The sequence below is a fragment of the Camellia sinensis genome, chromosome 9 (assembly GCF_055761805.1).
Source record: "Camellia sinensis isolate YWXY chromosome 9, ASM5576180v1, whole genome shotgun sequence".
Taxonomy (NCBI): domain Eukaryota; kingdom Viridiplantae; phylum Streptophyta; class Magnoliopsida; order Ericales; family Theaceae; genus Camellia; species Camellia sinensis.
This window is the reverse complement of record NC_138969.1, coordinates 153,441,940-153,467,500: the sequence shown is the minus strand read 5'-3', so window position 1 is coordinate 153,467,500 and position 25,561 is coordinate 153,441,940. Positions and strand designations below refer to the sequence as shown.

At 38.3% G+C, this 25,561-nt stretch overlaps 2 protein-coding genes across 3 annotated transcripts in view; one reads left to right on the top strand and one right to left on the bottom strand.

Annotated features, from left to right (window-relative positions):
- The window catches only part of RLP4 (receptor like protein 4), a 34,268-nt gene extending 11,501 nt beyond the window's left edge, over nucleotides 1-22,767 (top strand). Inside the window, exons 3-10 of one of the 2 annotated variants that reach the window (XR_003634493.2) lie at nucleotides 1,749-1,896; nucleotides 12,540-12,611; nucleotides 19,291-19,362; nucleotides 21,263-21,334; nucleotides 21,414-21,491; nucleotides 21,600-21,781; nucleotides 22,334-22,538; nucleotides 22,624-22,767. Coding sequence is in view for 1 of the 2 variants with exons in the window: in XM_028218982.2 (XP_028074783.2) it covers nucleotides 1,749-1,896; nucleotides 12,540-12,611; nucleotides 19,291-19,362; nucleotides 21,263-21,334; nucleotides 21,414-21,491; nucleotides 21,600-21,781; nucleotides 22,334-22,455 (746 nt within the window). In the remaining variant the exon portion in view is untranslated. Of the gene's footprint in view, nucleotides 1-1,748; nucleotides 1,897-12,539; nucleotides 12,612-19,290; nucleotides 19,363-21,262; nucleotides 21,335-21,413; nucleotides 21,492-21,599; nucleotides 21,782-22,333 lie in introns of both variants that reach the window. The other variant, XM_028218982.2, reaches the window with a different exon arrangement.
- Nucleotides 6,879-10,004, bottom strand: LOC145798806 (uncharacterized). The gene is made up of 2 exons (XM_082887817.1): nucleotides 7,297-10,004; nucleotides 6,879-7,066 (listed from the first exon to the last, which is right to left on the bottom strand). The coding sequence occupies exons 1-2, from the start codon at nucleotides 8,462-8,464 to the stop codon at nucleotides 7,029-7,031; spliced, it is 1,206 nt and encodes a 401-aa protein (XP_082743943.1). The 5' UTR covers nucleotides 8,465-10,004; the 3' UTR covers nucleotides 6,879-7,028.
- Nucleotides 22,768-25,561: the final 2,794 nt, after the last annotated feature.

The following is a 25,561-nucleotide window of genomic DNA, read 5'->3' as shown; positions in this document are numbered from 1 at the left end:
CAATGGATGGGAGAGGAGGTCTGCCAATAATTCTTCCTCGCACTTCATCGAACTCAATGTTGAGGCCGGCAAGAAACTTGTAAATACGGCTGTCTTCCACAGTTTTCTTGTGGTGGTTGCAGTCGTCAACCGATTTCCATTCGTATGTGTTGAAGATGTCAAGATCCTGCCACAACCTTTTCAACGAATTGAAATATTTGGTGACGGAATCATCTCCTTGACGAATCTCTCCCAACTTCAAAGTTAATTCGAAAACTTGAGATTGATTTCCTAGGTCAGAATACATCTGACTAACATTATCCCACAATTCTTGTGCAGTAGGATAGCACATGTAATTAGAGCTTATATCCTCCTCCATAGAATTGACCAACCATGTCATAACCATGGAGTTTTCAGCGTCCCAACTGTCGAACAGCGGATCATTAACAGCAGGAGCCTTTTTGTCACCAATGATGTAACCGATCTTTCCTTGCCCACGGATATACATCCGGACAGATTGTGACCACCGGAGAAAATTATCACCATTTAGGCGGATGGTGGTGATTTGGACAGAGTGAGAGTTGGACGTTTTCACCGGAATGGCAGCGGCAGGGGTTGAAGTGGTTTCGGACGTGACTTCCGACATGGCTATGACGATTTTAGGGCTGCTGCGTTTTTTGTTGCTCTGATACCAACTTAGAAAATATGAGGAAGAAGAACTCCGAAAATATGAGGAAGAAGGAATATATTTCTGTTATATTCAAAACTTCTTATTTTACAAGACCAAATGACACTCCTTATATAGGAGATATTACAAACATCATTATAACCCATTATATGCCACTTACATATTATATATTACCACTATCTACCACTATCATATTATATACATGCCACTATCTACCACCAACACCACTATCATATTCTATACATGCCACTATCTACCACCAACACCACTATCATATTCTATACATGTCACTATCTACCACCAACACCACTATCATATTATATGCATTAACACAAATTTCCAGCACTAAAGCTTGAATTTAGTGTTCTACTTCGCAAATTTCTTCAATTCCTCTTCTTCTCTTCACAATTCTTCTTCTCTTCCTCTCTAGAGTTGCTCTCTCTTTCTCTCTAAAGTTTCAGCTCAAAGATATAGAAATGAACTCAATTCTCCTCTCTTATATTATATATATAGCTAGGATTAGCTTAAGTTAATTAAGCTTAAGGCTAATTAATCCCACTTAATTCTAGTTGATTCCTTCTAATTAATTTTAATCTAAATCAAATTATAATTAAACTTCCCAAAAGGTTCTAAATATTCAAATTAGCCTATTAAACTTGACAATTTCGGTTTCTGAATTCATTTAGACCTTCAATTTCTGCGTTGAAATAGGTATTCTAACAGATATTCCATAATTCGGACAGATAGATACAAATTAAGCACATAACACACATATTCCTTCTAATGATATGCATGTTGGGGTCGTCACATGGTTGATCTTGTTACCATATCAAATTCATTTGTTTGCTTCAGTTTGTGGTTACTTACCAAAATTATAAATGTTTTTGTGACCTTTCATGTGTTGGCCAAGAATTGGCATTGGATTTTATTCCTTGCTTCTAATGAACTTCATTAATGTGTTTGCCGAGAATTGGCATCGGAGATTCTTTGCTTCTTATTTACTTTCCATCTGTGGCCCATGTTGTTAGTTATTGGAATGCTTTATTAGCTTTTATCAAAATGATGACTTCTTTTATTCTAGTTAGGGCTTTGCAAATATTGAAGAGCTCACTGGGGCTCCCCCCTCGTTTTGGGTGGAATGGTGATCCATGCGTACCGCAACAACATCCATGGAGTGGAGCAAATTGTCAATTTGACGTAACTAGCGGCAAATGGGTTATTGACGGACTGTTCGTTCTTAATCTTATGCTTCATATCACATTATTTTCATTCCTTTTGTGATCATTACTGCCATCTATATGTCATCTTGTTATGTGTTCACGCTGCTAGTTACTAAATTTTTCTCGAGGAAAAAAAAAAACCATGAACTTAGGACTAATCTTTTGCTTTTGCATTAGTTCTCTGCTGCAAACACTCTGATGCCACTGCATTCAAGTTTCTGAATGCTATCAGTGAATGGATATAGTAATCTATTTTTCTGTAATTGGCTTTCCTTTCTCAGTTGTATGATTTTATTATTGGTTGGCTTGATAATTATTCTGTATAAAACCAAAATTATAGTTTCATACGATTTAAAGGCTCCTCTATGGATGGGTGGAAATTGTTTCATTTATTAAAACTATGATTAACTATACAATTAGACTTAACTTTGACAGAGCCTATATCCCCAATCATTTTAGGCTACTTGCTTTTCCACTTTACTCTATCCCATTGAGAAAAGTCTTATCCTTAGCACCTTGTATAGGCCACGTGGAAAGTCTTATCTATTTTACAAATAGTTTTTTTTTGTGCGTGTGTGACTTGTCTTGGGCTTTTCCCTTTCTGTTTTAGAATTTATTTAGCAATATCATTTTCAGTCCGCTCCCTTCATCATTAATATTGCCTGCTTCAAGCTAATAGAAACATTAGTAGGCCTCTTTTGGCTGTCAACTTTTGTTTTGTCATAGTAATTTGTAAGTTTGCATATATTATAATCATATATTCTATCATAGTTTAGCTAAGTGTAAAGGGATTTGTGGTATCTTGTTGTAATTTAAACTTACATCTATCCCCACTCCTAGGGGTGCAACATGGGTGGGCTCAACTCGAGTCCAGCTTGAAATTTTTGAGGGCTTGGGCAACATATTTTTGAATAAGGTGAGGGCTTGGGTAGAGATGAAACAAGCTGAGCTCAGAAGCCCAAATTAAATTTGGGTGGGCTTGGGCAAAGACGAAACATGCTGAGCAACCAGTAGCCCAAATTGTATATATAAATTTATAAAAATATTAAATATACATATAAATTATTAGCAATTAGATGACGTAAAAATAATTTAGATTGTCAAATCATATTCACTACATATATCAAAAAATAAAAATATTCACTACATATTATATATACACAAGTAAAACAAAACAAAACTTACCTTTTTCTTTTTTCAGTTGGAAATTGAGGTTATGGGTTCAAGTCTCCGAGTAACTACTTTGTGCACTATGTCAAAAGTTAGGTGTGTACCCAATCTTTTCCCTCCCAAACACACATTGATGTGTATTATTTAGGCATTGTTTTTTAGTTAGAAATTGCAAAGACTACCACGTTGGCACATTAGTTCTTTAATTCTTATCTTTCTCTTCTCCATCTTTCTAACATCATATAAATGTTTTGTTTTGACGTTATTATTAATGATTTTACCCCAAAAATGTTAATAGAATCTAATTTTAAAAAATTAATCAACCTAAAAAAAAAACCCTCAAATTTATATGCAATTTGGGAGATTCGGGCATAGCTTGGGTCAGGCTAGGTTAGATAACCTCGAGTTGCAATTCAGGCTTAGACGGGCCTAAGCAACTCTTAGCAAAACATAGATTGGGCTTAGACAACCTCTCTGCCTGATTGAACCCACTCGAGTTGCACCCCTACCATTCCTATTTTGACTACCAAATAATGTACTGTTGAAAATTGATTCTCAGGACAAGACACAATGCTGAATATACCATGTTAGCTTAGAAGTAGTTGAAGGATCCAATGGCAACCATAGATGTCAGTCTAAATGGCAACCTAGTAGTGAATGAAAAAATATCACTGCCCTAATCACTGTTAGATCACCGGCTGTCCCCAAAACTAAAGTTGTTGGGACAGGGGTCCAACAATGCATATGGAAGTTCTGCAACACCCTCCCTCACATGCAACCTCGTTTTGCATGTGGAGATGCAAACTTCCAAACATGTAGACAAACAAAAAGCAAATGGGAAAACAAATGCAACTAGAAAGACTTGAACGCAAGACCTCTTCTAAGATGTTAGAAAAGGGGCACAACAATATGTATAGTGAGAATGTAAAATGGAGAAATTAGGGTTGAAAGTTAGGAGGAAGAAGAAGAAGAAGAGAGAACTTTGTATATATTAAAAACCAATTAATTCCCTCAACTGTACATTACTCAAATATATATAAAAAACCTAAAGTAGCAATATGACTATCATACCTTCAACTTAAGTAAATATTAACAAGAGAACAAAAATAACTAAAAGAACTATTCTAACACTCCCCCTCAAGCTGGAGCATAGAGATCGAACATGCCCAGCTTGGCAGACAAACGAAGAAATGAAGGCCGAGCCAAAGGTTTGGTGAGAATATCACCCAATTGATCCTCAGAACGAACATAAGGAGTCACCAGTTGCTTGCGGAGTAAGAGATCACGAATAAAATGGCAATCAACTTCGATATGTTTGGTGCGTTCATGAAACACAAGGTTATTGGCAATGAAGATAGCAGCCTGATTGTCACAAAACATGCGCATAGGAGTGGAAACAGAAAAGCCAAAATCTTGGAGAAGAGACTGAACCCAGAGCATCTCAGAAGCAGTATGAGCCATGGCGCGATATTCAGCCTCGGCACTAGAACGAGCAACGACGGTCTGTTTCTTGCTACGCCAAGTGACAAGATTACCACCAACAAAAGTACAATAGCCTGAGGTGGAACGGCAGTCAGTCGTATTACCAGCCCAATCAGCATCACTGAAGCCAGCGACAGACAAGGAGGAAGAGGGGCGATAGAGCAACCCCCGACCTGGAGCACGCTTATTGCAAGATACGACATACAGCCACAAAATGGGATTGGCGGGGAGCATGCATAAACTGACTGACCACACCCACAGCATAGGTAATATCTGGACGAGTGACAGTGAGATATATTAACTTGCCAACCAACCGACGATAACGACCAATATCAGGAAAGAAGTCGCCAGTGTCACCAGCAAGCTTGACACTAGAATCCATGGGAGTATCACTGGGGCGAGTGCCTAAGAGACCAGTCTCAGTAAGAAGATCAAGAACATACTTCCGTTGAGAAAGAAACAAGCCCTGAGAAGAACGGGCAACTTCAATCCCAAGAAAATACCGAAGATGGCCCAAGTCTTTGGTGTGAAATTGTTGTCCCAAATACTGCTTCAAAGCAGCAATACCATTGGAGTCACTCCCTGAAATGATGATGTCATCCACATAGACAATAAGAACAATACTTCCAGTAAACGAGTGGCGAACAAAAACAGAGTGATCAAAAGTGGAACGGTGAAAGCCATAGGCAATCACAACAGCACTGAAGCGATCAAACCAGGCACGAGGGGATTGCTTAAGACCATACAAGGCCTTCCTCAATCGACAAACAAGATGCTCTTGGCCGGGAACAACATAGCCAGGGGGCTGATCCATATAGACCTCCTCGTGGAGATCACCATGGAGAAAAGCATTCTTGATATCCAGTTGATATAAAGGCCAAGACTGATTAACTGCAACAGAGAGAAGAATCCGAACAGAGTTAAGACGGGCCACAGGAGAAAAAGTCTCCAAGTAATCAACACCATAGGTTTGGGTGTAGCCTTTAGCTACCAGGCGAGCCTTAAGGCGCTCAACAGTTCCATCAGGAAGATACTTAACAGTATAAATCCAACGACAACCCACAATAGATTTGCCAGAGGGCAGAGGGGTAAGGTCCCAGGTCTGATTTGGATGAAGAGCATGCATTTCCTCATCCATGGCAAACTTCCAACTAGAGATGGACATAGCCTCAAGATAGGTGCGAGGAATGGAAATACTCGACAAGCTACAAGCAAAAGAGTGAAGACTAGGAGAGAGGCGATCATAAGAAACGAAATGAGCAATAGGATGTTGAGTGCAAGTGCGTTTACCTTTGCGGAGGGCAATAGGAAGGTCATCAGATGGTAGAGCAGCAGGTGGAACAGGGGCCTCAGACGAAGGAGATGAACTGGCCGGGCCATAAGACACAATGCGACGAGCTTGAGACCGTTGATAAACCTGCAAAGGAGGGGTAGAAGTGAGAGGAGAGAGAGAGGATAGAGGAGTGGATGTGGAAGGAGCATAAGAGGGAAGAGTAGGAGCGAGAGAGGCTGGCTCCCCCTCACGAGAAGAGAGAAGATCAGTAGATAACTGTTGCCCAGAGGAAGAAAAAAACGGAGTAGACTAAAAAAACGTTACATCAGCACTGACAAAGTAGCGACGAGACTCAAGTTGATAACACCGGTACCCTTTTTGAGTGCGAGAATAACCTAAGAACACACACTTGCGTGCACGAGGAGATAACTTATCCAACCCAGGGTCAAGAACATGGACAAAGGCCACACACCCGAAAATGCGAGGAGGCAAGGGAAAAGGAGATGTGGTGGGATATAGCAGAGAATAAGGAGATGTGTGTACAACACTAGAGGGCATGCGATTGATAAGCAAACAAGCAGTGAGAACAGCATCGCCCCAAAACTGTTTGGGGACATGCATATTAAACATCAGGGTGCGAGCAACATCTAGCAAATGGCGGTGTTTCCGTTCTGCAACACCATTTTGTGGGGATGTATGAGGACAACTAGTTTGATGAATAATACCATGAGCATCACAAAAGGTAGTTACAATAGATTGCACATATTCTAAGGCATTATCAGACCGAAATATCTTAATACATTTGCCAAATTGAGTAAAGATTTCATTATAAAACTTAGAGATGATGGAAGGCAAATCAGATCTTTGTTTCATTAAAAACAACCAAGTCATCCGAGAGTAATCATCCAAAAAAATAACAAAATAAAAGAACCCATTAACAGTAGGAGTTCTAGAAGGACCCCAAATATCTGTATGGACAAGAGCAAAAGACTCAGACACACGACTAACACTACGACGAGGAAAAGAACTACGATGATGCTTCCCAAATTCACACTCAATCTGAGAAACATGACTCAAACCCGGAACAGCTAACTTGAGCTTGGCCAAGGAGGGATGACCCAAGCGAAAATGCCACTGAAGAGGAGATACACTAGCACTCAACACAGCAGATGAAGGAGGAGACGTCTCAGCGTCCAAAAAGTATAAGCCATCCTTCTCATGCCCCGAACCAATCATCCTCTTGGTCTGGAGGTCCTGCAAAACACATGAAGTAGGAGAAAAGGTTATTGAACAATGGAGAGCTTGAGTCAATTGGCTAACAGAAAGCAAATTAAATGGAAATTTAGGAACATAAAGACCAGAAGGTAAGGACATGGATGGAGTGGGATGAAGAGGACCTTGACCACAGACAGGCCGAGAAGATCCATCAGCAAGTATAATGGTATGATCAACAGGTCTAAGAGTATCAAAAAGAGAGGAATTACCAGAGACATGAGAACTAGCACCAGAGTCTAGGAGCCAAGGCTGAGAGGACTTAGCCACACATGCAATATTACCTGAACTAGCCATGGTAGTAGAGGAAGAAGGTAGACTAGGCCGGAGAGACTGGACAAGGGCAGTAAGCTCACTAATTTGAGTAGTGAGTGTCTCATGCGAAGTAACAGGAGAAGCATCCGAGCCAGTGGACAACAAGGAAGACTGTGAGGAGGGGACATCCATAACCTGATGGACATGATCAAGTTTGCCATGCTTTTGCCAACACCAAGGTTCAGTATGACCTTGGGAACCACAATGAGTACACTTGCGATCACCACGTGTACGAGAACCAGGTCCACTACTACTGCCACCACGGAAACCACCACGTGAGCCACCACTACGAGAACCACCTCCACGAGAGCCCCGGAAACCAGAAGAAGAGCTCCGGGAACCAAAAGAACTATTCAAACCCCCGCGAGTAGACCCATGATCACTACTACTGGAAACCAATGCAGAAGATGATAAAGAAGACCCAACAGTGGATTGTGCTTGTCCCAATGAAGAGCGTAACAGCCTAGAATAGGCATTGGCAGCCGAAGGTAGAGTGTCACTGGCAAGAATCTGATCTTTGAACCCTCGCAACTCATGATCTAAGCCAGAAAGTAAAGAAGCCATCATAAACTCCTCCCAATGTTGTTTCTGGGTGGTCACATCAGTTGTGAAAGGTCGATGCTGCAGTAACTGATCCCACAAAGTCTTGAGACTACTATAATAATCAGGAAGAGACCGGCCAGATTGACGCATAGCAAAAATCTGTTCATATAACTCGTAGACTCGAGAGACATTACTTTGAGTTGAAAAAGACTCAGCAAGGGAGTCCCAAATGGCCTTAGAGGTATCACAAAATTCCACGGTAGTAGCAACCTGTGGTTCCAGACTATGCCAAATCCAACCCATCACACAAGAATCCTCACAACACCAGTCATCATAATCCTTATCATCAGTAGAAGGAGGGAGTTCACTAAGATAGCGGGACTTCTTCTTACCTCGTAAGAAAATCTTGACAGCATGGGCCCAAGCCAAATAATTAGCACCATTCAATTTCTTTGTAGTGATAGATTTAGGCATATCGTCATCTTTACCCATAGTTATAGCCTTAGCCTCAATCTCAACCATAATGATCAACCAGACTTGCAAACAGTCAATACCCACAATCACCACTATAAACACAGAACTAGCTCAACAACCAAGTTTGGACCCAAATGAGACCAACACATCAACTCAACAGTAGCAATCAATAAAGAGAGGACAAATATCCCTTGCTAGAAGGGTGTCAGCCCTTAGAGGGGTGATTTTCGTCTCCAGAAACAGCCACAAGTGATTTTCGGCTCCAGAAACAGCCACAAATTGAACAGAATATCAACCCCACAGGAGTAAAACAACAAATTAAGATCAAGGACCCTTAGAGGGGTGATTTTCAGCTCCTAGGGAAGTGAGCCCAGCAAGAAAAACCAGAAAAAATAGTCCCAAAGGCAGATTCAAAAAAACAGTCCCAAAAACACGAAATAGTTTCAAAAATCGAAAACTCACATCAGGGATGATCAAAAAATTCCACAAAAATCACCATAAATCTCAGGAGGCAATTTCGAGTCTAGGGGTGAAGGACCCGTCCGTACACTGCTGATGTCATGCTGACGTCATCGTACGGCTGATGACATCAGCACGTCTCGGTCACCTCAGATCGATCTTTAGAATCTGTAGAACCCTTTCTAATGAAGAAGAGATGGCTCTGATACCAAGTGAGAATGTAAAATGGAGAAATTAGGGTTGAAAGTTAGGAGGAAGAAGAAGAAGAAGAGAGAACTTTGTATATATTAAAAACCAATTAATTCCCTCAACTGTACATCACTCAAATATATATAAAAAACCTAAAGTAGCAATATGACCATCGTACCCTCAACTTAAGTAAATATTAACAAGAGAACAAAAATAACTAAAAGAACTATTCTAACATGTATCAAGCTCTACACAAGGTTGTTAAAATTGGGATCCTAGGTAGGCTCGTTGGGAGAGACTTGTGGATTGGATCGTAGAATCAGATCAAATATCGTAAGATTCTACTTTTAATGTAAAATAAAATGATAAATTATCTTTAATGATAAAGTATGTTAAATAATTGTAAAATCATTAAAGAAAAATGATTAATTTGATATAATGCATCTTTTATGTTATCATAAATTAGAAGAAATGTTTGTAGAAAGAATTTATAGTCAAATTTCTTATATAGATATACACATATACATACATATGTAAGAAATAAATAATAAGAATTTTTTTTTGGTAGGATCGGGGTCGTAGAATCGGGATTCTACATGATTTTATGACTAGGATCATAGTCACCTTAAGATCCTACTAAATTTAAGATCCTAGTGTGATCCGGATTGTTTGGCCCAACTAGAGATCTGGATGGGGATTCTGATAACCATGGTTCTACAATAATCACCACTTGGGCTGTTGCATATGGTTTCTTGCAGCTTTGAACATGCACAAGGTTTATGGAGTAAATCCATTGAACTATTGTGTTTAGGACCTTAAACTATATATTTCATAAAATATCATGTCAATAGTATTACTAGTAATATATATAGTCAAACAAAAAGATGCAATTGTTGAAAACAAAGATTCTTGTAGATCAATGAGTGAAAAAAGAAAAAGAAAAAAAGAAGAGCACACTTTCATTGTATGGCATGTTGGTTTTATGCATACAGGAGTGTAGCTTTAAATATCACCATAGCTTTTGAGTTGAATACTAGAGTACTGTGAACATTTTGGAGAATAGACTAGAACTTCTTTGCCATTGCAAATGCAAGACTTAATAAGAGTACAATCAGTTCCTATAGACTTTCATAATATCATCATAATTGAGCTTGGGTACTTTGGATTCTCCAAATTTTGGAGATTTTTTAGGATCCTCTCCAATTTATACTTCCTTTACACATATAAAATTACATCTTCTCTTGCTAGTTCCAATCTCTACCAATGCCCTTTTCAACCTTGCTATTGTATGTGTGATTCCATTTCTTTCATTGGGTCTGCTTATCATTGAAGTCCTTGGTGTTTTTACATGTGAACACCATCTCAATTTGGTCACCTCTCATGTCTCCGATTGGGATGCCCTCTAACTTACCAATAGCCGTAAATGTCCTCAACAATCGGCGACCAAAACTAGGGAATGACATTTTTTTCCCCTTTTCTTAATTCATTTCTAATACACTTTCATGTGTCTACAGACTCTACACTAATTTGACTTAGCATCCTTGTCAGCATTTAGCAATAAAGGGAGTTTTTTCTTTTTCTTTCTTTATTATTAATTATTATTATTATTTTTTTTGTGCTGAACTGTAACTAATGTACAAAAGAAACTTTCTCATTTTTGTTTTTCTTATTCAGTGTGCTTCTTTGACTCCTACATTATTTGCCTTTCGTTTTCTTGTAAGTTGTCTGTAACTGTCTTTATTGAATAGAAGTTTCTGAGAGGTGTGCCTTCTTGTCCTGATGAAACGAGCAACACATATTGAGTTGTCAACTCTTAAGAGGGCTCTTCTTGCTAGGGGTAAATCCTCCTTATAAGGATGAGGAAGGGATTTCCAAAGTTAGGCAAGGGGTGATTTGGGATAAAAGCTCTTAACCCCAGTTGGGTAGTGGATTGCATTGGGATATTGCCAGACCTTCCTTATCCAGCCCGCGAAGATGCTTACGTAGTATGCCACATGGACTCTTTTGTACATGTGAAGTACCCATGCCAGACATGACACTGTATAGTTGGGGTTTGGAACATCTGTGTGATGTCGAGTCATACATGCACCAAAAAAGTATGTGATCACTGTTCAAATTTTCATTGTAACTATACACAACTTTTGTAATATGTTCATTTATTACATGGTTGCTTATGTTGACTAAAGTTTCCATGCTGGAGTCTCTATATTTACATAAACACACATTTTTACCCTAAGAAATGAAAGAAAAATAATAAAAAATTTACATGTTTCCTGATGTGCCTGTGTTCTTTGACTTGGGGAATATATATAACTCCAATGTCTATTGTGTCCATGTAAAATAGATCCTCTATTATAGTGCATGCAGCTTGCCACCCAAACCTGTGTTTGCTTGTTTTATCTAGGCAATATATTAGCAGTATAAGGTTCTGACAAAATTTTGATGTGGGACAGTGGATTTCAAAGTAAATGTGGTAAACAACCTTGTTCAATATGTTCCATTCGGGTGCAAATAACAGAATTAATTAGTGTCATATGGACCTAAATAGGGGAAAGAAGACAGATTTTTAGTCCCACTTTAGTTGTAAGAAGAGACAAGAGGCCACCACTTCTCAACGAAATGTGAACCCTATTACTCCTCTCCTTGTCAAGATTTAAGACAATTTCTGATCATGTGGGTGTCAGTTTTGCTGCCAGGCCACTTGGTGTCTGAGTTGAATTTTAAAATTGTGCTCCCATGATTGTCTGTCAGATTTGCATACACTCTTATGAATGGTTCATTCTTAGATTTTCCTGTAGGGCGCTATCGTGGGAGTTCTTCTCTTCTAAATGTAGCGGCTGGAAGAATTTGGCATAGATCTTGTTTTGTGAGTCTGCTCAATGCCTCTTATAAAAGAATGTCGCAGAACATTTGTAGATTCCATTTAAAGTTTTGGTGCATTGTTTTTGGTCCTGCTTTGGTTTTTTGAGTTTATCCTTTTGTGAGTAAATATGTCCTACCCTGGTAATGACTGTTTGCAACTTTGGTTGTCTTTTCTCATGGCATGAAAATCCAATATTTATGAGCCATGCAATTGCTTTTACTATGTTCTGTAATCATTATTATTATTTTTTTTTCTAGTTTTTGTTTGCCCATTTTTTGTTGTTCGTGCTGCTCAACCCAAATTCTAGCACGTTTTGCAGACCAACTTTGTTTTTATTAAAAGTACTTTATTGTATGCTTGAATGGAAAACTTCCTACAATACTTGTTGACAAATTAAAGTCATTTTAATTTGCTAGTAATTAAACCATTCTCTATTGATAAATATATATATTGTTGTCTTGTCAAATATCATTTTCTGACATGTATGTATCTCCTGGTAGGTTGATGACTGTATAATGGTTCATCTGAGGCTTGATATATTAAAATATTAGTGCATTTTCCATTACTTTGTTTGCATGGTTTTGACTAACTACTTATGCTCTGCATGTCCAGGGGTCTCGACAACCAAGGTTTGAGTGGGTTCTTGCCAAATGAAACATCACTACTGCATCATATGCAGAGCATGTAAGTATTTATTAGAATTCATTCTCAACTTTATTCGTAGGTTGATGGTGAATGTGTGCTCTAGGAACCTTATTCAATTTGCAACTAAAAGACTTAATGTGACCAAAAGCACCACAATGATGACAAACATGATTAAACTTGGATGATTTTACGTAGCATCTGTGGTGTTGGTTTTCTTGAGAGATGTCTTTCTGTAAAAATTTATGTATTATTGATTGATGTTTATTGATATATTACAATGATTCATGATTCTTATATATAGAAGAGGGTGAGTGTGTAGTAGGTAAGGAGTAGGTGAAGTGGAGGTGGTAGTGGTGTAGTGGGTTAGGTTTAGTGGAGTAGGTGAGGTGGTAGTGGTGTAGTGGGTTAGGTTTAGTAGAGTAGGTTTAAATGGGTGAAGTAGGTGATAGGTTTTAACAGCCCCCCGCAAACTCAAGGGGGATAGGAACTAACCAACTTGAGTTTGGAGAGAGTTACAAAACAAGAAAATACATAAAAATAAAAGAGGATAGGTGACACTGTATGGTCGTGTCAGACCATTGGTGAAGACACTGGATGGTGGTGTCATAACGTTGTAGAGGACACGGTATGGGGGTGTCATAACGTTGTAGAGGACACTGTATGGGGGTGTCATAACGTTGTAGAGGACACTGTATGGTGGTATCAGACCGATGTAGAAGACAGTTTATGGGGTCATGTCGGACCGTTGTAGCAGACAATGTTGTGACAGTTGTTGTGACAGTTTACAGAGTCTTGCTGGACCCTTGTAGAAACTAACCGGAATCAATGTCGGGACAGTTTACAGAGTCTTGTCGGACCCATAAAGGAGCTAACCGGAATCAATGTCGGGACAGTTTACAGAGTCTTGTCGGACCCATAAAGGAGCTAACCGGAATTAATGTCGGGACAGTTTACAGAGTCTTGTCGGACCCATAAAGGAGCTAACCGGAATCAATGTCGAGACAGTTTACAGAGTCTTGTCGGACCCATGAAGGAGCTAACCGGAATCAATGTCGGGACAGTTTACAGAGTCTTGTCGGACCCCTAAAAAGTCGCACCCTCAAAAGGTGTGCCTAATCTTTCAAAAGGCGTGCCATCAAAAGGCGTGCCCAATCCATAAAAAGACGTGCCATCAAAATGCGTGCCCAATCCATAAAAAGACGTGCCATCAAAAGTTGCGCCCTCAAAAGGCGCGCCCACTTCATCAAAAGTCGTGCCCGACAGAAAGCGTCGAGCCATCAAAAGGTGAGCCGGAGACGCGGCGAGGCACGTGAGCGACAGAGTGGCGTGTCGGCCGCGTCGTCAGTGTCGATATAAACCAATGCGGTGGCTGTGCTTGAGGCAGAAGCGAAGACAAAAAAACCTGGGAAAAAACTTCTGAAAAACTCTTCATTTTCTGAGAGAGATATTCGTTTTTCTGAGAGATTGCCTCTAAGAGCTGCAAATCTTGAAACACTCCCCTTCCGAACATTATCAGTCTGAAATTGCTATTTCGCTGAAACACTCAGCAACCCAAAAAACATGGCCTCTTCTTCCCGTTCAGCTACCCAGAATATGGCCTCTTCATCCCGTGGTCTACTCACTCTCTTTCCCGACCTCAACGAGTCAACAAGAGAGATAACTGGTACGGAGGCCCGTGAACCTCAACCAAACACCTCTGGTTTTGCTCCGTTGAACTTTCCGATGCGGTCGGTGGAGCAAAGAATGGCAGTGCAGTCGGATGTGGAGGCCAATCAGTATACATTGAAGTCATGTGTGGAAACCATGACTGCGGTTACAAATTTGTCGAATCGGCTGCAGAGTAGGACAAATGAGGTGCAGCAGTTAAACGCCCAACTGACTCTGCTCCAATGCATGTATAAGGATGCGCGAGCAGAGTTAAGTGTGTTAAAGGCGGAAAATAAGGAGCTGAAGCGGAAGGCCACCGTGATGTTCCTATTTGGAGGTCCACCGTATGCTGTAGTGGAGGAGCAGGGAGGAGGCAACTTGCTTGGTGGTCTAGGAAGCACGGAGGCAACACCGGCAAGGACCACCCAGGACGGAGGCAAGAAGAAAAGACCGATGGCTGAGTAGAGAAGAAAAATCCCACTGTGGGTGTGGTAGTTTTGTTTTTGTTTGTGTGGGTTTTTTTTTTTTTTTTTTTTGATGTAAAAGTGTGATCGGGGTTGATCCCCTGATATGAATAAAATGACAAGGTTGTGGAATGTTGTTGGTGTTATTTTGTGGTGTTGTTTTGTTTAATAAGAAAAATAAAATAAAAGAAAATAATGGATAAAGAAAATAGAGAAAAATATTTGTGGATGGGTGATAAGAAAAACAGCAGTGTGATTTTTTTTTTTTTTTGGTGGAATATAAAATAAATAATAATAAGAGAATGGAAAACGGGTGATGCTTACTAACAAGGGATAGGGAAAATATATTATAATAAAATATATATATATATATATATATATTAAAATAAAAGAAATGGGTGAAAGAACGTGGATGAAATAAATTAAGAGAAAGGAGAGATATGATTAAAGTGGGTTTGAAAGTGGGAAAAGATGAGAGAGAGGGAGATAGAGTGGGTGCATGATGATGATGTTGGGTCCATGGAGAGAGAGAGAGAGGGATGTCCAAGAAGCTTGTGCTTTTGATAGTTACACATTACCCAAGCTGTATGTGAAGATGCATGTTACTGTCTTACACTTCTGCAGGCTTGGTATTCTTTGTGGGGCACTTGCAACACGTGACATTGAAAATTGTATTCGAAAATGATGACATCTCCAACATGAAACGTCTTGGAAGCAGCCCAGGCCTTGTAATCAATATTCCCAATGATGGTTCAACCAGCGGAGTCCCCAACCTTGTACACTGCTGCCATTGAAACCTTCAAGCCAGCAAACATGGCTACCAACAACAGAGCCACAACTCTACACCCCACACCCAAATCCATGGCTAAGAGAGAGAGAGCAAATCGGGAAAAAAAACAGCAGTGACGAGCAGAAAAGCAGCGCCAGAAACGCCAACGACGACGACGAGTAAGAGTACAACCACGGATATGTGAGAGGCGAGGTGAACGGCGATAGAGGCTAGACGATTGTTGATGTAGAGCACTCAAGTTAAAAACTAACACAACATATACAATGCCTTGAACATCAACTCAAACAAAAATTACTACTACATTAGGATTTGTAAAATTTAATGTATAAAGAGAAATAGAGAGAGAATAAATTGTATGTATTATTGATTGATATATTGATTGATAGATTACAAGATTCCTATACAATCTATATATAGAAGAAAATGTGGTAGTAGGTGTAGTGGAGGTGATAGTGGGTTAGGTGAAGTGGAGTGTGTAGTGGAGTAGGTGAAGGTAAAGATGATAGATTACAAGATTCCTATACAATCTATATATAGAAGAAAATGTGGTAGTAGGTGTAGTGGAGGTGATAGTGGGTTAGGTGAAGTGGAGTGTGTAGTGGAGTAGGTGAAGGTAAAGATGGGAATATAGAAGAAAATGTGGTAGTAGGTGTAGTGGAGGTGATAGTGGGTTAGGTGAAGTGGAGTGTGTAGTGGAGTAGGTGAAGGTAAAGATGGGAAATTCTAACAGCCCCCCGCAAACTCAAGGAGGAGAGAAACTAACCAACTTGAGTTTGGAGAGAGTAACAAAACAAGAAAATACATAAAAATAAAAAAGGATAGGAGACACTGTATGGTCGTGTCAGACCGTTGGTGAAGACACTGAAAGGTGGTGTCATAACGTGGTAGAGGACACTGTATGGTGGTGTCATAACGTTGTAGATGACACTGTATGGGGGTGTCATAACGTGGTAGAAGACACTGTATGGTGGTGTCAGACCGATGTAGAAGACAGTTTATGGGGTCATGTCGGACCGTTGTAGAAGACAGTTTATGGGGTCATGTCGGACCGTTGTAGCAGACAATGTTGTGATAGTTGTTGTGACAGTTTACGGAGTCTTGCTGGACCCTTGTAGAAACTAACCGGAATCAATGTCGGGACAGTTTACAGAGTCTTGTCGGACCCTTGTAGAAACTAACCGGAATCTATGTCGGGACAGTTTACAGAGTCTTGTCGGACCCTTGTAGAAACTAACCGGAATCTATGTCGGGACAGTTTACAGAGTCTTGTCGGACCCTTAAAAAGTTGCACCCTCAAAAGGTGTGCCCAATTTTGTCAAAAGGCGTGCCATCAAAAGGCGTGCCCAATTCATCAAAAGGCGTGCCATCAAAAAGCGTGTCCACTTTGTCAAAAGATGTGCCATGAAAAGGCGTGCCAGTTTGTCGGGCGGCAAGAGGCGCGCGATACGCGTGGCTGCCTCGGCTATTTAACCAAGACGAAGGCTGAGGCTGAGGCATACCATTCTGAAACCTCTGAAACCAACCCTTCGCTGAAAAAACTCTGCCTCTGCGGAGAGAGAAACTGTGGAACACTTTGTTGCCATTCTGTCACCAACCCTTCCGAACATTACCAGTCTGAAATTGCTATTTCGCTGAAACACTTAGCAACCCAAAAACATGGCCTCTTCTTCCCGTCCAGCTACCCAGAACCTGCTCACGCTCTTTCCAGAACTGAACGAGCCCACAAGAGAAATAACTGGTGCGGTGGCCAGTGAACCTCAACCAAACACCTCTGGTTTTGCTCCATTGAACTTTCCGATGCGGTCGGTGGAGCAAAAAATGGCGGTGCAAACTGATATTGAGGCTAATCAGTATACTCTGAAGTCATGCGTGGAAACCATGACGGCGGTCACAAATTTGTCGAACCGGCTGCAGAGTAGGACAAATGAGGTGCAGCATTTAAATTCCCAGCTGGCTCTGCTCCAACGCATGTATAACGATGCGCGAGCAGAGATCAGTGTGCTAAAGGCAGAAAATAAGGAACTGAAGCGGAAGGCCACCGTGATATTCCGATTTGGAGGGCCGCCATATGCTGCAGTGGAGGAACAGGGAGGAGGCAACTTGCTTGGTGGTCTAGGAAGCACGGAGGCAACACCGGCAAGGACCACCCAGGACGGAGGCAAGAAGAAAAGACCGGCGGCTGAGTAGAGAAGAAAAATCCCACTGTGGGTGTGGTAGTTTTGTTTTTGTTTGTGTGGTTTTTTTTTTTTTTTTTTTTTTTTTTTTTTTTTTTTTTTATGTAAAAGTGTGATCGGGGTTGATCCCCTGATATGAATAAAATGACAAGGTTGTGGAATGTTGTTGGTGTTATTTTGTGGTGTTGTTTTGTTTAATAAGAAAAATAAAATAAAAGAAAATAATGGATAAAGAAAATAGAGAAAAATATTTGTGGATGGGTGATAAGAAAAACAGCAGTTTTTTTTTTTTTTTTTTTTTTTTTTTTTTTTTTTTTTTGGTGGAATATAAAATAAATAATAATAAGAGAATGGAAAACGGGTGATGCTTACTAACAAGGGATAGGGAAAATATATTATAATAAAATATATATATATATATTAAAATAAAAGAAAAGGGTGAAAGAACGTGGATGAAATAAATTAAGAGAAAGGAGAGATATGATTAAAGTGGGTTTGAAAGTGGGAAAAGATGAGAGAGAGGGATGTCCAAGAAGCTTGTGCTTTTGATAGTTACACATTACCCAAGCTGTATGTGAAGATGCATGTTACTGTCTTACACTTCTGCAGGCTTGGTATTCTTTGTGGGGCACTTGCAACACGTGACATTGAAAATTGTATTCGAAAATGATGACATCTCCAACATGAAACGTCTTGGAAGCAGCCCAGGCCTTGTAATCAATATTCCCAATGATGGTTCAACCAGCGGAGTCCCCAACCTTGTACACTGCTGCCATTGAAACCTTCAAGCCAGCAAACATGGCTACCAACAACAGAGCCACAGCTCTACACCCCACACCCAAATCCATGGCTAAGAGAGAGAGAGCAAATCGGGAAAAAAACAGCAGTGACGAGCAGAAAAGCAGCGCCAGAAACGCCAACGACGACGACGAGTAAGAGTACAACCACGGATATGTGAGAGGCGAGGTGAACGGCGATAGAGGCTAGACGATGATGCGGGTGCCGCCGCCGACATAGCGGAGGAGGGGTGTAAGAAAATGTTGAAGAAGTCAAGGTATGTGTAGAAAATAAGCGGAATAGGTTGAGGTCCGGCGGGCGGCCAAGGCGAGGTTGCCGCCCGCCGGTGAAGCGAGAAATACTAAGGTCTTAACCTTGCTCTGATACCATGTAAAATTTAATGTATAAAGAGAAATAGAGAGAGAATAAATTGTATGTATTATTGATTGATATATTGATTGATAGATTACAAGATTCCTATACAATCTATATATAGAAGAAAATGTGGTAGTAGGTGTAGTGGAGGTGATAGTGGGTTAGGTGAAGTGGAGTGTGTAGTGGAGTAGGTGAAGGTAAAGATGGGAAATTCTAACAGGATTCATTTGGTCAATCGGATTGCCAACAATATAATGACTAACAGGAAAATTTTGAAATTCCTTTTTTCTGTAATAAGGATAATGACAATGATATGCTATATTAGTAGCTTTTGTTTGTCATACTAAAATTTAAAAAATGTACTTGCACTATGTCACCCCAATACTACATCAACTGCTGTTGACCTTGATGAAGTGATATAGATACTACTGACTGAACATAACTTCATAGCTTGTTCTCATTATCTCTCATCTTAACTTGTACATTTTCAGAAACTTGAGTGGAAACGGCATTCATGGGTCCATTCCATCTTCACTTGGAACAATAACAAGTTTAGTGATATTGTAAGTATGATTAAAATTATTGGTATCTACTTAAACGCTATTGACTCCTTTCCTTTGGTATCTGCTCTGTTATTATTAAATGATATAAGACATGGAAAAAGTCTATCAACATGCCACTGACATTAATCAAAGTGTGATAATGTAGTATTTCAGATTGAGTGATAATTGAAATTTTATTCTTCTGTTTCAAAACAACTAGGGGGTGGGTTGTTTGTTTTATTTAATAATACCTTGGTTTAACCAAACCAAACCAATCAAGTGAATATGAATATATTTTTTTTTTGGCCATTCTACTCTCATCAAAATACATGTTCAGCTGAACTTTTTCCCCAAACTTTCCTATTTCACTAAAATGACTCTTAAAATTTTGTAGTACCCATGTTCAATCAGCTACAATTTCTCTTAAAGCATCTCCAATGGTTTATCAGATTTTTCATCCAATCTGAGTAAAAAAAAAATGATTTCCTCTATTTGATATCACCTGTTCCAACGGAGAAATTTAGCTTTTCATTAAACTACCGGTCGACCGAGCGGATGACCGGCCAATGCAAAAAATGAAAAACTGAGAAAACAAAGAGGTGGTCGACCGGGTGGTCGATCGGGTGGTCAGCCTCCTAGTGTAAAATTTTCACAAAATTTTGCTTAAGGTGGTCATCCGGGAGGACGTCCGGCTAGTCGTCCGGTGGGACCCACCTCCAACGTAAACGTACAGTGTTTTAGTGAAATCTGCCCAGCTCCTCAATTTGGTGAAATTTTTGGGCGATTCTCATTTTGATATCAGTTTGGTGAAACTGTTGGAGCCAAAAAAGTTGCTTTTTTCCACCAAATTCAAATTTGGTGATGGTTTTGCTTAACCGTTGGAGATGGTCTTATTCCATTGCCAATATCTCAAGTGTAATTGTTTTTTTACCATAAAGTGTAATTGTTAGACTCTCCTATATTTCGTTGGATCTAAAATGTAACCAGTTCAGCTGCAAAATCTTCAGAATCGCTTGAAACCAGATGTTATAAACTCGTTACATGTCTTGGCTTGAATTTCTGTTGCAATTGTTCTTGTGGATGGGATGGGACTGATAAGTTGGTCCCCCTCTTGTTTCTTTTTCGCTCATTCTGCTTATTGATGCAATTCATACAGCATCATCTTTCTTTCTTTCTTTTTTTCTTGAATTACTTTTCTAATAAAGAAAGAACACTTGTTCAGTTCAAGAAGAGTGCAAAAGTTGCCAAAAATGTTTAAAAATTTATGTCCAAAAGATAAGTTCCCCAGGTGAATATTAATTAAAATTTATATATTAATTAGTTCTCTTTCCACATAGCTTGGTATACCTCAGCTTGTATGCATTTCCAAGATATCCAGAATTAAGACTGGCAAGGATATGGATGTTCTGTTGTTTGTAGGGTCAATTAGAGTGATGCTTATGTTACAATTAGTTCATAAAGTAAAAAGGGGGAGCCCCAATGCATGAGGTTCCCACCACTATGGGGTCTAGGAAAGGTAAGATGTAAGCAGTCTTACCCTCGCATGCGAAGATACTACTCCCATGCCTGAACCCATGATGCCCAAGTCACAATGGAGAAGCCTTACCATTGCACCCAAGATTAGTTTATAAACTATGTGGCTGGATTAGGCTTGGAAACAACAGTGTGAATCATTTTCAAGTTCCTACTTTATTGCTCTTAGAAAGTGCAATGTGAAGCATTGCAGAATAGTGGAATCATAAATTGATTCTGAAGTCAGATATGGTAGATTGTAATGGAACAAATAATGATATTGAAGAAAATAAATTGCTTTGTTGAGAAGCGTATGACTCAAGCCGTATGGATTTTCATTCCACAGACGGTGGTTCTTTTTTCTTTCAGTTATTCTGTTAATATAATTTCTGAAGTGTCTGTATGACAGGGACCTCTCCTATAATTCTTTCAATGGATCAATTCCTGAAAGCCTTGGACAGTTGACTTCATTACGAACACTGTAAGATCTTACTCGTGTCTGATTACGATGAAATGAGAATACACAAAATGGCTTTCTAATCTATGTAATCTCGGTGCAGGAATCTCAATAGCAACTCCCTCTCTGGAAGAGTGCCAGCAGCACTTGGAGGAAGGCTTTTACATGGGGCGAGCTTCAAGTATGTTCATGCCTTGATACAAAACTTGACACATAAATATATACATTAGGGAAATAGGATATTTATGAGATGTGTTCTGCATCGGATACTTACTGTGGATGCATGCAGCTTTACCGATAATGCAGGCCTTTGTGGTATTCCTGGACTACCAACATGTGGGCCCCACCTCTCCGCTGGTGCAAAAGTTGGCATTGTATTAGGTTCATGTGTCTCACTCTTACTTATTTTGACCTTCTTAATGTGTTGGTGGAAAAGGCGGCAGAATATTATCCGAGCTCAGAGAATTGCAGGTAAAGATATCCAGGCTAAGATCAAAGAGATATGAAACAACATGGTATACTGTTAAAATGTTTTTGGCAGTGAACCCCTTCGGAATTTGTTATGGAAATGTAAATAGCAGAGAACGTGATGGTGGTTATATAAGAAAATCACCAATACAACATATTTTCACCATTAGTGCTGCAAATGAATTGAGTTGTTTGTGAGCTTTGCTCGGCTTATTAAGTACATAAATGAGCTTGAATCAGATTTCTTCGCTCATTTATATTTTTATTTAAATAATAGAATAAATATATTATTTATATATAAAACAATGTAAAAATGTGTTATAGATGCATATTTAATATATAATGATATTTAACGAGTTGACCGAGCTTGATTATCGAGCTCGATAAAACAAACGAGCCGAGCTCGAGCCCTACAAAAGCTCGATTCGGCTCGTTTGTAGCCCTAATCACCATTGTCACCACCAACACCCCCCGCACAAACATTCATGATTCGGGCGTACAAGTTGCTCTTCCATAACTTACTGGTTAATTTTTTCTGTCGTATGTTTTGTGCAGCAAGAGATGCCCCGTATGCAAAAGCAAGGACCCATTTCTCTCGCGATGTGCAAATGACCAGGCATCACGGGCATGAACATACACGGACAGCTGTTGAGAATGGTCCAAGCTTACTTTCGTAATCAGTGAACCATTTCTCTGAGATCCTATGCATTTGAAGTTTGCTCCTGTTTTTGTTGCTGGATGCTGAAGAAGCCTCCTACAGGTCTTTTTGATCTTGTTTTCTTGCATTTGAGGATGTGATTGGATTTCTGTTCCATTTTTTTCCTCCCTCAAAAATCTTCTTTCAGGTATCCTGGAAAAGTCACATAATCACACTCTAGAAGATTAATTTTCTACTTGTATATAGCAGATTGGCATATATTGTACATTGTTTCCAATCTTGATTCAGTTTTGGCCAAATATGCTATAAAAAAAATATAATTTTCAGTAAATAGGTACAATGAAGATGTCTCTATGTTGCTCCATAAAGTCATATGACATCACTGTTGCGAATGACGTTAGGGCGTTGAGGGTAAGGCATTTTAAATTTCAAATTTTAATATTTAGTGAATAAATTAAATATTTTAAAATAATAAAAATAATAAAAATTAAATTAAATATGAAGATATAAATATTTTTTGTCTTAAGGCCTTGATCATTTTACTGCATAGAAGGAAATTTTCTTTCACTGAAAGTGAATGATATTCTTAATTTCAGTGATTGAGCTTCTCATTTGACAATTAATTGTGTTTTTATGTGTAAACAATCTAATAGACTAAGTTTAACAAAAGTCCGACGTAACATTTACATGTGCGTACTCCTCACATGTTTATGCGTAAAGAGTAATGTTAGGTATCATGAAAAAAATATCATGAAAATGATCATGAAAGATTTTTCACTGTTAGATTACACATAAAAGAAAACACTAAACACTAATTAAAGGAGGAGAAATCTTTATGAAGGATTTCATGATATTTTTTTTATGATTCTTAGTATTATTCATGCGAAAAAAGTGTACAAAGTGCACTTAAGGTGCATGTCTCGAATTGTGATGCACAAGCCTTTAGGGAGTAATTTTCAAATATTAAAGTCTTAATGCGTTTTACCTAATTGCAAGGCAAGGCGAGCATTGAGGCAAGTCTCAGGAAAGTTTTTAAAACTCTGGTTGTAATCTTTTTTTTTTTGCTTTTAGGTAAGATTTGGTCCACGTGAATACAAGTTAGATCAAAATGATCATTTAATTAAAAATGTTCATTTTTTATTTATTTTTGACTGCATTCGTTTTATGGACTCGAATCTTAAACTTATGACTTTCTTATTAAGTGAATGGTGGTTATTCCATAGGGGCATTTATGCAATGATTTTTTCATTCTATTTAACTGTTATAGAAAGTGGATCGATAAGTGATAGAAACGGAGGAAAAGTAGGTTTGTTTTTTAAGTATGTATTTGGTTAGTAGAAACTTATCTCAAGATTTAAAAAATAAATATTCCCGAATATATAAGATTATATTGTTTTGGGGTACGATAACTTAGCCGAAAATAAGAATATGTCTGAAAATAATTAAAATATCCTCCACAAAATTAAGTTTGCAATCAAAGATACCCTTCATGTGCCAATGACTTTATATTTTAAATCTTCGGTGTTTGGTTGGAGAAATTGATGAGAGAAATGAAAAAAAAAAATGTAATTTTACTTTTTGTTTGGTTATAATGAAAAACTCAAGAGAAAAGAGAAAAGAAAGTGAGGGGAAAATGCAATTCTACCTTTTGCCTTTTGGATTTAGGTTTTTTTTTTTTTTTTTTTTTTTTTCAACTCAACCAAATATAGTTTGGAATTTGAATTCTATCAATTCTTTGTCTTTTTTTTTTTCTTTTTTCTTTTCATTTCCCTCGTCAAATACTCCAACCAAACACAACCTAAAAGAAAATAAAGGACATTAATATCTCTGAAGTAGAAGTTGATCGGATATAAATAACAATATGTAATTATATTTGTTTTTAACAAAATAGAGGATAAGCATAATATCAAAAGTATGCTTTTTTTTTTTTCTTTCTTTCAAACAAATATGATCTAATATGCGAGTGCTAATTTTCAATCAATATAATTTTTTTATATAGATAATTTATTTGAGAGACATTAAAATTTAAACATTTTGAATGATTGAGGTAAACCTAAAATAAACTAGTAAAACACTAAAGCTGAATCCTCTAGTCCAGATAGTAAATCAGAGGAATGCCTCTCTAAAATAGCCATTAATGTATATACGTACTTTTTATTTTTTTGAGAAATTATAAAAAAGCAATCCAAGGTTTGACTCCAATAATAAATCAAATATTAACTTTTTAATTATTTCAATTTAAGTTTAGAACTTTTAAATGATTTTAACTCTAATCATCGGTTTGTATTGGTAAAGAAGGATAATTTAGATAATATTTTATTTTATTTTATTTTTTATTTTTTTTTATCCTGTCTTCCTAATCTATAGCCACTATTGTCGTCCAACATCACCAACGAAAAGTCATTAAATTATTTAAATTCTTCATGTTTTGTTAGTTAACATACAGTTAAATATGATATCATTTTAAAAATTAAAATTTAAATTAAAATAATTTCAAGAAATTAAAATCTAATTAGTTACCGAATCAAAGCCTCCTAATTGCTTTTGGGCGGGTCATATAAGTAGGGCATGTAGGGTTGAGCTGGTCTCAAATTTGTAGGGCTATGTATCTCTAGTTTTCATTTCTGTAATTATTTTTCGAATGAGGGATTATTTAGTGGTATTGAAGTATTAATCCATACTATTTATCACCTGATATTTGTCAAATTATTCTCTAAAAATTTAACAAAAAGTATTAAGCCACACTGCTTTAATTAATAAATATCAAGTTAGAGAATTATATGGTATTAGTCCAAAACCAAAGTTAATTTCTCAACTTGATTACATTATAGGGATGACGTTTGCGTCAAAAAAAATCTTTCTTCAAAATTAAAGAGTTGATTAAATATTTTAACGATTTTAAATTAGGGTGCAACTTGCCTTCGGTCCTTAATCAAATTGGACGATATTATTCGCCTCGTAAGAGTTCACCACGGGTTTTGTTTTGATAATCTGAACCGTCAATGTATAGAACTCGTCGAGTACTATATGCCTGTAGAAAATCACGTTGATCGGATATCGATAGCTATGTGATCAAATCAGTTTTGTATAAAAAAAAAATAGACGGTGAACAAATTACCGATTGA

Bases quoted from the DNA above. Each gene is read 5' to 3' on its own strand.
- LOC145798806 (XM_082887817.1), bottom strand. From the start codon at position 8,464: ATGGTTGAGATTGAGGCTAAGGCTATAACTATGGGTAAAGATGACGAT. The intron at 7,067-7,296 runs GTAATTCCTCTC...TGTGTTTTGCAG, and splicing joins TGCTAGTTCTCATGTCTCTG to GACCTCCAGACCAAGAGGAT.